Source organism: Oryzias latipes, chromosome 22 (assembly GCF_002234675.1).
Source record: "Oryzias latipes chromosome 22, ASM223467v1".
NCBI lineage: Eukaryota > Metazoa > Chordata > Actinopteri > Beloniformes > Adrianichthyidae > Oryzias > Oryzias latipes.
Window position 1 is genome coordinate 7445652 of NC_019880.2, and position 14630 is coordinate 7460281.

General features: G+C 38.9%; 1 protein-coding gene across 2 annotated transcripts in view; it reads left to right on the top strand.

The window, feature by feature from the left end:
* The window catches only part of dph6 (diphthamine biosynthesis 6), a 57351-nt gene that overhangs the window by 32845 nt on the left and 9876 nt on the right, over window positions 1–14630 (top strand). For both annotated transcript variants that reach the window (XM_023951414.1, XM_023951413.1), the window contains exon 13: window positions 11607–11855. In XM_023951414.1, coding sequence (XP_023807182.1) covers window positions 11607–11855 — 249 coding nt within the window. The remainder of the gene's footprint in view (window positions 1–11606; window positions 11856–14630) is intronic.

Genomic DNA, 14630 nt, shown 5'->3' on the forward strand with positions numbered 1-14630 from the left:
CGACTGCACCAGCCTCAGGTTGCTCCTGAGCAGCAACCTCGTGTTTCAGTCCCTTAATTGTGAGTGACAATCAATAATAAGGGAGATTGTCTTGCCCAAGCCCACGATAGGATTTGCATTGAATTTTTTGTCTTTTTTTGTTTTTACTTCTCCTGTCCAACAGCATTTGCATTGGATTTTTAACATTGTCAAAGTGGACTTGTGAGCCATCAGGACGGAAGCGAACCCGACGGTGCCCATTAACATCGAAGGGAGGAGTGTACTAAGGCGGGTGATAGAATTCGAATAATCTTCTTACTGTACTAGAAATATCTAAAAACAACGGGTTGAACTTTCTTTGTTCTTTTTGATGGTGAGTCTAAAAGTCTAAGAGAGTTTAGCCCACCCATGGTGGACAGGAGAAGGAATTCAAATCACAGAGTGATTTTTTTTCCCACTCTGATTATCTTTTGATCTATTGTAAAAGCATTCCCAGTGGTCTTTTTAATTATGATTATGCCGGGGGTTTTTTGCCAATAAAACCTGTCATTTTCTAGGACATCGTTTCATTAAAAATTTGCCTCTGAGTTGTGGCCACGACAGGTAGGTGCTGAGCATCCCCACCCCCTTTTCCCTCCCCGTTGCTGAGCGCTCTGAGCAGGGAGCTTGCTGGATCACCCAGCATAATTTCTGCGACACAAATAAGCAATTGTCCAATTTTTATTTTTTCCTTTAGCTCTAATACATCAATTGAAAGAAAAAAAATACTCAGAAAAGCAATTCTAAGCTTAAGATTATTTTTATATGTCTATCGTGAGAAAAAATGTAATCAGAGTTGTTCTTTATAGCAAAAAACTTACTATGTATAAATCATTTTCTATGTAAAGTAAAAAAAATATTATTAAGTTAAAACTAGTATTTTAACTGTTAAAAATTATGAAATTAGTCTTTGTTCTAAGGTGGAATATTTTTATAAATTTAGTTATTTCCATTTATAAATGTAAGAAAGAAAAGGGACGAATGCAGAAATTAAGACAAATGCTTAAGTTTAATGGTTAGTTCAGTACTTCACCGTTATGAAAGAAACGGCTTTCAAAATTTAACAACTCACCACATCAAGTTTCCCTGCGCCTCCTTCAACTTCCTCAGCACATATCTAGAGACTACATCCACCTCAATTACCACTGAAGAGTAATTAGCTAAAAAACAGTGCATGCATCTGCGTTCGAGGAGGTATTCATGCAGCAAGAACAGATTAATTAGGACATTTAACTTCGTTTCTAATACGACAAAATTAATCCTATAAAATATGAAGGTTCTCAGAGGAGGTGCCTGTCAGCATCTGACGCGTCTCCCCTGTTTGCCATTATCTATTAAAACCTTGCTTTTATCTTGCCTCTCTCCTGTCATACTTTATGGATTTTTTCATAAACATGGCCTATACTTCATAAATGTCTCAATTTTCTAGTCTATTAACATTATTTCAAAAGCGTTTGATAAAAGGGGAGAGCGGGCGTGAAATAATGCACCAATAATAGGAAATGCTGGAGGCTAGAACAGTAGAAGCAGCTCTCCAGCATGCAAGCTCAGACACTGTGAGGGATGTTATCAAGTTTAATAAAGGAACAAATGATCACTTCCAACTCAGAAAGAGGGGGGTTGAGGCAGGGATGAAGGGGTGGGGCCAGGAGAACAGTTGTCGAGTAATTGAGTCGATGAAAAATGAGGTCTTGAAGGCTCAGCGGTTTGAGCAGTTGTGAGATTGAAGGCTGCTGGAAGCTGCTGTGTCCTCTGCCACGTGTGTTCGCTCCTCTATGCAGCAGATGATTTTAACACAGATTTTTTTTTCCGTTTAATTTTACTCGAGGCACAAGGAGGATAGGCTCGTTGTTTCTTCTCCGGAATTGTGTGCATCAAGTTCATCCCTTTTGTTAGGGGAGGACCAGAGCGGTTTTTGACTGACAGCCAAGCTGCACCTCAGAGCCTCTCCCCAGCGAGCATTGATTCAGCTCCCATCTCTGAGCATCACCTGAGCATCTCGGTGAGCTCATTCCTAAACACCAGGGTCAGCTGTCTTCACTTGAACTGGACACGTTGGAAATACACTGATCAAACCCAGCAGGACCTGACCACAGACGCATGTCTGCTGTACGCCCTGAGGCCAGACTTACAGGGACACACACATACACCTGTGTGCTCTACGTGATAAGCGCCCGCTGTGTGACAAGGTGAAATGGTTTGATTGAAAAGAGTCACGGTCCAGCCAGTCAGTCATTCATGACTGACAGGAAAGGCTTAGCCATTCAAATGAGTCCAATGCAAATACTGCAAAAAGGCTGTTGAGTTCAAACTCTTTACCTCAAAGTATTTGAATAATTCTCACCTCGTTTTGTGCTGACAGCATGTTGTTTATTTTTTTATTCAATGTAAACTCAATTGTTCAACACAAACATGAACTCTTTCCCCTAATTCAGCCAAAGCAATAAATCTGCGTTGACACTTGGCCATCGCTTCATCTTTGGATGAAGCTGCTCAAAGGGGGATGGGAACCTGTGCCTTTAAATGTGGATGCATATGTGTGAGAGGTCAACTCGTGGCACCTCTTTAATCCGATGAAGGGGTGGTTTTATTGGAAGTGGTAGACGACAACAGGGGTAATTATGTTGTTTTCCCTACCCTATCCTCCAAGGCTTGTGCTTTCCCTTCCTCTCCCGCTGTGACGGCACAGAGGCTGACCTGCCATGACGGCCTTCATTTTCCCGCAAAAAAAAAGTATCCTCTGCTCCGGTGTACTGTGCTGCTGCCGCGGCACCATGTGGGCGCAGGCTAGTATCAGCTTGTACCAGGCGAGGACAGGGGAAGGACTGGATCTGTCAGAGTGCATCGGCTCTCAGGCAATGGCGTTCGCCTGCGCTGCGCCTGTGCCTCGGCCCCTGCCACACGCCAACTCATTAATGGGCTCAGGCCTGACAACTGATCCTAATTGTCTTTGAGCAGCTCTTCATGTATTATTGGTGCCTGACTGCTTTGGTTCATGTCAACAAGCCATGGGAAGTCGGGAGAGGATAGCCACAGCTATCGTGCCTCTTTTTCTTTCATGTTTATGCACACAGTGTGCAGACAAACAAGCGGAGATCCACATCAGAGTGTTTACACATTTACTGTGTGTATATTCTTCGGTTATCGTTCTGGGATCTGCTGGTCCTTATGCTGGGGGTCTCTAGTGAATCCATATTCACCTAAACTAGTCAATCATTTCTGAAGGATTGTAAATAGAAATGATATCTTATCGAGTGAGTCTCTCTCAGGGGACTATCAGAACATTTTTATTTCAGTTTGATAAATCTAATCAGCTTTAGAGTACAATTACATCTGATAAATGACAAATGCTGCATTGTAGATTTGAGTCAACAACAATGCTGCATTAGTGAGAGAGCACCAGTGTTTGCTTCTCAATTTGTCAGGGCTGATGAGCAGTGGAGGGGTGAGCGGTTCAAAGACATCAAGAAGGCATCTGAAAAGCATCGTGTAAAGATGGCACAGCTGCAGACATCTGCCAAGACACTCGCACTAATACAATTGCAATCACAAGCATCCAGTCAAAACACATCATTTTTCCTGCGTGAATTATTACCCCTATATCCAGCTATTTACTTCCTGTTTGGCCCCCCTATTTGAATAGTGAGAAGGAAGAGGTGGGATGGCTTGGCTTTTTATTTGTGAAATGAAATAACCGAATACCGAATGCATAGATAAAAAGCGTAGCAGCGTGTCCTGTCCACTCCCATCACTGTCTAAGAGAGGAGAGATGTATGACCATCCTATTACTATGGTAACTAGCCACTATATTCAGAGCTGCCCGGGTGTGCTTTTTTTCCCCCACCATGACGGGAGGGCATAGCTGACAGGGCCTGTGCACACACAAACACACGCTCACATTGGAAAAAAAAAAGAGGTTGCCTCTGAAATCTACACTTGTGGCAAATATAGACAGAACAATATAGGGGCCAACTCCTACACATAGGTGGGTGTTAACACCCAAACACGACAGTGAGGCAGGAATTAGGAAATGTAATCTGTTACCTTGTCAATATTTTACTTCTTCTAATAATCTTTTATCTGAACAGGAGAATTAAAGCAATCTTGCAGTACAAGAACTTGATCAAACCTTAAGGAAAATGGATTTGAACTGATCTGAGAAGATTGTCTTAACACATTATAAAAATGTTTTTTTTTTCTTCTTTTTGTCCAGTACTAATGTTGCAGCAAAACCAGGACTGATGTTCCTGACAAACACAATCTGTACAACATGTCTCAGAGGTTAAGAATGGCTTGTGGTGAATTTATCCTCCTGCAATTCTCCAGGCTTTTTTGCTGATTATTCATTAAGCTGCAAACATTTAGAACAACTAGACAGAAGGAATTACTTAGCCCAGGTCAAGATGGGACTGTCTGCATTTTGTCTTTGATTTATAAAGATTATTTCTTAGAAGTACTGAATTCAATGTAAAGCAGTTTTTAAAAACTGTTTTTTCATAGATTCCTTCAAAACCCATTTTTTGAAAGCTGCTGGAAAAAACAAGGCTTCAGGGTTTTTTTCTTTTTTCAGAAGTATCAATATTTTAAATATTTTTATTATATTTTGGATATTGTAGATTGATACTCTAAAGATAATGTTGCTCTTCAAGTTAGGTTTTCATTCACATTGTTTATTTTGATTCAATCCATACAAAATATTTTGCATTTAAATGCAAAAAATATCAATCTTGTCTCAAATATTATTGTTTTCTGCTAACTTATTTTACAGTTATGCACTTTTTACAAATTTTAATCAGATGCATTGAGAAAAATATTATCTGTATCAGATAATTCATTTATAAAAAAAGTTAGTTTTGGAAAAATATGATTATGAGAGTTTTCTCTTCTGATTTTTTGTGTTTTGCTTTTAGATGTTTTGCTTAAAAATAAGTTTGTAAAATCACTAGCATTTATTGATTAAAAACGACAAGAAAAAAAATAATTTCATATTTCACTGAATCTGAATTTTGTTAATTTTTTAGGCTTATTTTTTCACTTTTTTTTTCAAAATTCCCACTTTCCACTTTAGAAATGATCTCAGTTGTTAGTGTGAATAGTTTGTCAACACTTAAATGAAAGACAAAAGTTGAGAAAAAGAAACTTAAAAAAAAGAGAAACTTTTAAAGCTGCCTGGCCATCCAGTCTGTAGCTTTAGTGCTTTAGTGCACTCCGTTATTAAAAAAAGCTGTGTACCTTTTTAGTGCAGCCATACTGCCATCTATTGGTCAACAGAGGAACTACGTATCTTGTGCATGTGTGTGGCTTGTTTGCCTTATTTCTTCCTTTCTGTAGCATTTGCTTTGTTTATCATTTATTCATTGTCATTTTCTGACTACAAAAATTTGTCTTTTCAAAATATAAAATAAAATATCACCCAAGCAGACATAAAAGATTCTATTTTAAGTGTGTTCATTCAGATTCAAATACAGAATTTAAATAGATTTAATCGCATGATGTTCCTGTCTCAGACATAAGGACTTATCTTAAATACTATTTTGTTTTTGTTGACATATTGACGTTGCATCGTCTATTGTTTTTTGTTGTCTTTGGTATTGGCCAGACCATGAAATGTTGCCTTACAGATCAAAAATATACAACTACAGTAGAGACGAAATGGTCGCAGCTGGATAGTGAGACGGATTGTGGGATGAGGGTTGCAGTTTCAGCATCATTCAGTCAGACAACATGCCCCTCAGCTGAAACAGCGAGACCCACCCCGATTCTCTTGAATTAGAGAGATTAGCGAGAAAACGCATAATGCAGGATGATGGAATTTGTCATAATTTGCATTGTCCTGGAAAGATTCAGCTTGATAGAGCGATGCATGGAGGGGCTTGTCATGTCCCACGGGCAGGTCATAGAGGAAGCTTGGCAGAAATGATTTTTGCGATATGTGCATCAGTCGTAAAAGCCTCACAACCAATTTGTCAAAAAATGTGAGGTCGGGACAGTTGAAGGCAGCAGGGCATTTTGCCTAACGCAATGAAAAACCATGCCCCTCCATCACTCTTCATTCACAGTCGAGCTTTGGCATGGTACAGTGCTCCAGTGCAGTGGGCAATTTCATTACAACAGCCTTGGGTATTTGTTTTCTTGTATTAAATTTTATTATTCTTTCTTTTTTTTTTTTTTTTTTTTGCATTTTCTTAGCAAAAGTAAATTTACCCAAGAATTCAAAGGGCTCAATTTCTTAAAAATTAACAATGTGTCCCCGTTCTCTTTATTGATTTATTTATTTGTTCGCGTGCTAATTTTCAGGTAGATATTGTGGGCATTTAACATTCAGGTTCAGTTGAATGTAAAGTTGAGTCTAGACCTTTTGAATCACTGCTCCATGCAGTTGATGCTCTGTGGGGTGAGCATTTTCAAGAAAATCAGGCTAAAAACGGCAAAATAAAAATACAGCCTGAAGGATGTGGGGGGTTGGGGAATGGCCAGTGTCCCCCAGACTGACCACACATTGTTTAAAACAATAGCTTATCATATGAAAATTGCGTAATTTAATGCTAATGTAGGTCATTTTGAAAATATTAACAATTCAGAGCATATTTAGGCAATTTTAGACGCACAAAAATGCATTCAGAAACCTTGTGCTCTATTTGTGTTCCCTTGTGCACTTTATACAGCTATTTATGTCACCAATTAAGTTACACTGATGTTGTGTGACAGTTGAGCATACATGGGTTAGACTCAAACTGGAACGCAAACAGAAAGGCGAAAAGAAAAGGAGTGATAGTGGCGAAAGAGGGAAAAATGGAAAAAGGCAAATGCATTTTCGCTTTTTCCATAAAGTCGTACACTAAGACGACCAACAAAGTGAGAGGTTCTGTAGGATGGAAGAAATTTGTGGCTCCCCTCAAAGCTTTGCATTTGTAGAAATAAGGTGTCAGAAAAGGCAGGATTTCCTCAGGGCGCCGCACAACATGAGCCCATTTCTTATCATTTCCCATTTCCAGACGTGATCTGCTTTGAATTCACTAATGCTGAAAGAGCCCCACAGACTTGAAGCCAGTTTAAGATGAAATCACAGCAACACAAACCTGACAAACTGCCATTCAACACACAAGGATTAAACGGCCTTTGCATGTCAAATCCCTGCCAAAATGTTCAAGTCATACATGCTCCTAAAGGCAGAACATACAAACGAACTTCAGTATTCATACTTTTGACTCTTTTCAGCTGAATTTCTAAAGAGATTTACAACAGAGAAAACTGACAAATAACAGGCAAACTTTTAGTTAATTTTACAGTATCAAAGCGTATATCCACTTTTTGAACCTGGATGTGGTGCTCATCACTGCTGCTGACCACAAAGCATGATTTGAAAAGGACACACAAAATTCTAAAATAATCATGGACACCCTTAACCTGAAAATGTTCTCTTTTACATAGTCCTAACTAGAATAACTAGAAACTGCTAATTGCAAAATAACTTCTGCCCCCCAAAAATCAGTTCACATAGTTATCTGTTTTTGGGCCTTCATTACCTCTTGGTTACATGGCTCAATGCTTAAGAGAAAGGTTATATCATATTAATCTAACCTATTTTACTCATTTTGCATTATCATTTTCCTAGTTAAATTATGTATGAGGTCTCAACGGGGAGAAATGTGACCATTAGCATATCCGATAGGAATGGTAGGACAGTTTTCCACCTTTCTCTGTCCTTGGAACCAGGCGGAAAAACCTGACTGTTAGTCAATACCAGGTCATTTTATCCAGACCGACCTAGTTCATCTACACCATTCCAAAGCTCCCCTAATGACACTCAGAGACGTTCTCAACAAGATGGGGGGCCCAGAGGGCTCCAGCACCGACGTGAAAGTAGTCTGGCACAGACATCCGTAGAAGCCCTTTGACAAAAACTGCAATTAGGAACACCTCAGACGCACCAATGTGAAACAAGACACTGTTAAGGTTTGGAAGCAGACGCGGCCAGGCGTTTCCTGAGCTCATTTACTTGTGCTGCTGTCCAAACATACAGAAATAGGATAATAATTGTCTTTGATGCTGGTGACCTTTTAGCATTTTCTGGCTCCATTAGCAAAGATGATGGTGGTGTGACCATAAGGTTAAAGTAAGGATAATATAAAACAAAAACCAGAAAGAATTGTTCCAGTAATTGCAGTCTTGTCTTTAAGATTGTGAAAACTGGTTTTGGAATTAGCCTTGAAGTCCATTTAATGTTTAAAAATGAGAGACTTTTTTGATGCAGCTGTAATATGGGAAAAATGTGAATGTTTATCCTAACAGGGATACTGCAAAGACGAAAAACAACGTATTTTTGACTAATTTCCGGTTAATTTTCAATCACCTCCCTCAATTATTGTAGATCCAAAATTACTAAGAAATAGAAAAACAAATATAAACTAATAGAAATGTGTTGTATTAATTTACTGTCCCAATGGAAGACATTATCCCATTTCTCTGAGGGCCATTTAGACTGCTAGGGCCAGTATTTGAAAAATACTTACCTTGTTAAAGAAAGTTTAATGTCATACACAGTTGTCTGACCCTTATGAATATTAAAGCTTCTCGTCTCCTGCTTATTAAAGATGCATGTGGCGTTGTGGTTGTTGATCACGTTTAGAACGCCCATGCAAATTGGACTGTCTTCCCTGTCAAGGCCTTAGATGAATAATGTAGTTGTGTTGTGTATTCGGGAACACACCATTGACAGTCAATTAACAAGTTTGATTGGTGTGTGAACTCATTCTTTTGAACTGTTAATTTTATGTAAATAGTATTCATTCCCCTTTTACATTGTCTTTGCCCCATCTAGGATCAACAGACACCAAAAAGACCCCAGATCCCCAATTCCACCTCCCACTAAGAGAAACCAGAGTGGGATCCTTAATAATTGATCATCACACACCTGCTTGGTAGATGCTCTGGGAGTCTGCCTTTAACAGTCAAGGGACCCCATGCTATTACCTTTTGATATTCAAATTGACAAATGGAGCTATAGTCCTTATGAATTCCGAATGAGGAGAAAGTGCGTTAAAAGATTGTGGCCACCCGTCCAACCTGATGGAGCTCTCCTTTGTTGGACTCAATGTGATGGCATTTGATGGCTCATAAATGGAATGCCAATGACAATTTGTTGTTGACGTTTGAGAATTTAGCTTTTATGTTTGGCCATCACAGTAATGCAGGCTCCTAGGCAGATCATGCTAGCAGGTAAATGATCCAGTGATTGATCCGAGTGGTTGACAGCGGTGAGAGCCTTATCTCCCTCCTCTCTGCCCTCTCACTCCCTTCCGCACCTCCAGCTCATCTTCCCTCCATCTCTCGTCTCATGCACTGTCCTAGCAATTTGCAGTAGCAGAGATGGAAGCTGAAGCTTCATCAAAGCTGACAAGTGAACCCAGGAGCTGAGGATCATGGCAAACCCATTCAATTATGGAAATTAAATGACAATGTCTGCCCTCTAGCCAAACAGTTATCTGGGCAACATCATGTTCTGCTAGTATTTAATCAAAGTCGGGTTTCATATGTTAAAAAAAGCGGAATATTTTGAAGTAAATTTTCTAATTTAATAAGAGGTGTGTCACTGTCTGCCATCATATGCAAATGCTTCAGTTTGGCAGTTCTAAACTGATCAAAACCAATTAAAAATGTCTTAGAAATACAAATTACATTTCATGTAAAGGGTGCCAACTCTCAAGAAGTCCCTTTTGTCCCTTCTAACCCTTCTAATCTCACTTGTAACCCAAAACCCCTGGCTGTGTCTCAGCAAATCAGTAAATAACCCCGTTCATGTATCAATTGATCCTCTCAGGAGATCTGCATATCCACATGGGTCCCTGCCACTCTAAACACATCACAAGCCTCTTTTTGCATCGACCAGCAGCTCGTCCAGCATTAACACCGCTCAACTTTAAACACTGCTGAGCTACCAGGTCTCATAAGGCCTGACCTCTTTAATGCCAGTCCTCGTCGCTTCTCGTCTGCATGCATTAAGCAGATAGATTTCTTTACTCATTTCGTTATTCAAAGAGCTTATTTCTAACAACGGTATTTAACAGAGAACCAAGCTTATTATCACATGGTTAATTATCCTTATGACTAAAATTGGTGCCAGTGTGATGTATTGGTGAACATCTCGTAGAATACCAGCTTCCTTCAGAGGTGTTAACTATAGGATGATGGTGATAAGATGCCGAAAAATGGTGAAGGTTGAACTTGTTAATTAATGTACTGCTAACAAAACAGAGGCTTTTAATTGATGTGATTTGATTATAGCACCTTATGGTCTGCTTCTTTTTTTGGAATTAAGCTTTTAAAAACTTTTGGAAAACTGAACTCAGGTTAAGTAAAGCGAAAGGATAAATAATGTATTTTTTTTAATTAGGATAAAAGGGCTATTGAAACTTGTTAGGCCCATGTCAAAGTTCGATTGAACCGTAAACCTAACAAGTGGTTAAACCACCACTGAAACCAGCCGTATTAGCGGCAACCTGCAGTGTATCTGTCCCTAAACCCACTCTTATTTTCTCCCACAATATTTTTATTTCACTCGTATTAGACTGATATGAGTTTTGTATACCGTATTTTCCGGACTATAAGTCGCCCTTTTTTTCATAGTTTGGCAAGGGGTGCGACTTATACTCTGCAGCGACTTATATTAGAACTAAATTGAAATGAATACATTGCTAACCCTCCTGTTATGTTCATTTGTGAGGAACAGAGATGATGTTCCTGGGTCAATTTGATGTATGAGGTATGTTAAGTGTTAAGAGTATGTTCAGTGACTCAGAGAATCAGCAAACTTTTTTTTACAATAAGATCTTGAAGGCTAACAACATAATATTCTATTTTCCAATGATTTCATAGATTCAGAAATGCAATAAAAATGACAACTGTTTCTACAAAAACAGGATGAAAACAGAGTATTAGTTGGCCAATGATGCTTCATGAAAGGAATAAATAAATAAGTTTGAGAAAAAATTACTGTGAAATTATAAGATAAACAGTCTGCTATGATTGTGTCATATAAGGTTGTGAAAGTTAAAATGCGACTTATAGTCCAGTGCGACTTATCTGTGTTTTTTTCTACTTTATAATTAATTTTTGGGCTGGTGCGACTTATACTCCGGTGCGACTTATAGTCCAGAAAATACGGTATGTAGTTTAAAGACCCATTCCAATTTAAATTGTGTTTTTGGTATTTTTAACAGGTTTTTGTAGCATTTTTCTGATTATTGTGGACATATATTAAAAACATTATGATTAAAATTGCATTTCTGACTATTTCTTTTTCCCAGTCATTGTGAATCAGGCCATACTTGTGTAGCCGAAGGGAATATAGACAGTCTGTGTTGTGGACATACATATTTTAGCATTACTGTGTGCATTGATTGTTTGTGTTGAACAGACATTTGAGGTTTCTGATTCATGATTTGGTCTGCTTTCTTTTTTTTTTTTGTTAAGCTGTTATGATGATGCCCTCTGGCATCCTGATCCTGCATTAAAAGATCTACTTCAAGTTGCTTGTGTAGACTCTGGTCTTGCTTTTACAACCTTTTTGTGTGTTTTCTCTCCTCCAGGTGAACAAGGAGGTTTTCTGTGCTGGTCAAATCGCTCTGGTCCCTTGCACCTTGCAGCTGCTTCAGGGTAGCACCCATCTTCAAACCCAGCTGGTCTTCAGCCATGTGAAGAAGGTTCTGGAAGCTACAATCCACAGCTTGACTTTGGCTCATGTTATCCAGGCCCATTGCTACATCACAAGGTACCAGGACATCTGGCTGGTTAGAAACGCCTGGAAAAGCCTCTTCAGGGCCACAGAGGAGGAGAAGGTCAGTTGCTGTTGAGCTGTATTTTCTTTTTATGAAGTATAAAGCAGCGGCTGTGTTGAATACTAACGTCTAGCTGTTTTATTATAGATGTAGAGGAAATATTGATCATACTTATGCAATGTACTCAAATAGGATGAGGCCATATTTAATGAATCAGAAGACAGAGATGAGTTGAAGAGGGTAGTTTTACTTTGGTACCAGAGTTTTTCAGAGGCCTTTAGAATTGTGTTTTGTAGTTGTAAAATAAGGCAGTGTTTCGCTCCCCTCTCTGCCCCCCTGAGACTGGAGCCGCTGCTACTGATATTTACCAGTGAGTGCACTCATGAAAAGTTGATGATGTGGGAAGCGCTCGTGTCTTTGATAATGCCGAGCTTGGCACAGAAGCAGATGTCTTCCTCAGAGCCTCCCTAATCCTTTGCCCCCACACACCATTTTGGAGCGCCGTTGAACTCTCAGAGCAGCTTATCCCCCTCCTAACTCCTTTTCCTTGCCACCACCCTCCACCCTTGCCTCTATTCTACCGCCCTGGCTTACAACCCCTTCTCCGCACATCTATTAGGGGCTTCAGTCTCCCTTGGCAGCCCTTCTCCTCCCACAGTAATCTGTCTAACTATGGGGATGGGGCCTTAGGGAAAAGGCAGGAGCCCACCTCCAACATGTGGCTTGCTTTAATGGTAAAAAGTGTTAAAGACTGGGAAGAGAATGTCAACTTGGTGTCACTAGTAGAACTCTGTGTAAAATGATAAAGACAGTTAAAGCCAGTAATCATGCTGATACATATTGAAAATGATTAAAAAAAGAATTTTTGAATTTTAAAACATACAGTTCACATGCATCATCTATAAGCTGGTGCCTTTGTTCAGTGATTTGACACGTTTTTCGTTTTTGCAGTTCATATTGGAATAGAAACCCTGAAAGCCTTGGCAGTGAGTGTCCATTAAAAGTAGTCAATCACTCTAATAACAAGGCTAACTCAGGGGCCAAGCTTCTAAAGTTAGCATTTTGGGTTCAAGTCAAAGGTTAGTGAAGATGGATGGCATTGTCTATCTGTTGTGCCTCTGAATCCTGTCACAACAATCAAAATATTAATTTAACTGACCCAGGATTGCTGCCAAGAGATTGCCTTTCGAGACATTTCCCCCTTGAAGCAGCACTAATTGACAGCTCAGGGTCCCACCTGTAAATTGTTTTTCAGACAAAGCCATCTTGTGCTCAGGGTCAGTAACCCACAACCCTAAACTGGGGAGCAGATATTCCCAGTATGTATTTAATTGAACAAATATATATATGCATATACAAGATGATTTTTATAAATCATCTTGGATTTCGCATTTATTGTTGAAATCCTTATTTTGTTGCAATTTATACACAAACACTTTGGAGGCTTTAATAAAAAAATAATTAAATGGAGAAATGACCAAATGGTGCAGACTAAGTAGTACTTTTTGCAGATGAAATATTTAATTCCATCAATGCCACTTTTCATCATAACCTCTAATGCATTGTGGTATGTTTTGTCTGATTTTAGCTTCCTTAAAATAAATCATGTAATTTCTTTTACAAAAAAAAATCTGTGAGAGAATTTTTTATGTTTTTTATGTTAACTTCTTCTTCCACTTTCGGCTTCTCCCATCAGGGGTCGCCACAGCGAACGAGTCGCATGGTAAATTTGGCAATGTTTTACGCCGGATGCCCTTCCTGACGCAACCTTCTCAAACCGGGCTTGGAACCGGCAGAGGTAGAGAAGGGAACAGGGAGCAGCCCGGAGTCGAACCCGGGTTTCACGGACGGAAGGCGCCGCAAACCAGCACGAGCTAAACTGGCTCCATGTTTTTTATGTTAACTATACAAGTAAAAATAAAGTAACTATAAATGCATTCATCTTAAATGAATTTGAGAACAGCTTTTCAAACGTTCCGCTCCTTCCACTTGAAATGAACTCTAAAAAAGCATAGATGAAAAAGGCAGGTTCATTAGATCTATATCTTAAGAAAAGAATTGTTTAGCAGGGAAATGTTACATTTTACCCTTAAATTACAAATATTTAATATTGATGTTTATAAGTGAATGTAAGTTAAATCAAATAATTCAAAATATTGTTTGTTTTGCTTTAATGATTTTTTTTCAGTTAACCTTGAACTGTTTTCCACTTCGGTTAAAGCGTTCATAAAAAAAAATTCTGGTTTTCTTTTTTGTAAGTAAAAGGGGTTTTAGAGAATATTCCTTTTAGATTACAGTGCTTAAGAAATTGCCAGAACAATGCATACTGTTTGGTTGTATTATATAGATACTGACTGCATACATTGACAGTAAAAACATATTTTGTGAGATGGAGAAAAAAACCTTACCTCACTGGTAGAAACCTCTGGTGTGTCTGTGCAGCCCATGAACTCAGTTGTTGTGCGTTGAGAATTTCTCTAATCAGGTGGATGAAGAAGCTTGCAGGGTTAATTGGGAGCATACCGGAGTTGCTACATGTGTGAAATTGTATTTACGCTGCATTAAACCACAAAGAGTCTGTTTGTCTTTGTGCATGCAAGTGTGGGCCCAAAAGGCTTCATTTACAGGGGAGACGGGAAATCAATAAATGCTAAACAAGCGTCTCTTATAGTAAAGTCATATTGAGTTATATTAAATTTCAATTGGATTTGTGAGTACTAAATCTTTGTTTAAATAAAAATGCTTATTGTATTTGCACAATACATAGAATTTAAGAAAGCCTTTTGTTCTGTTAGTTTTTATACCTTAACTGTTGCTAATTTTAATTATTACCAC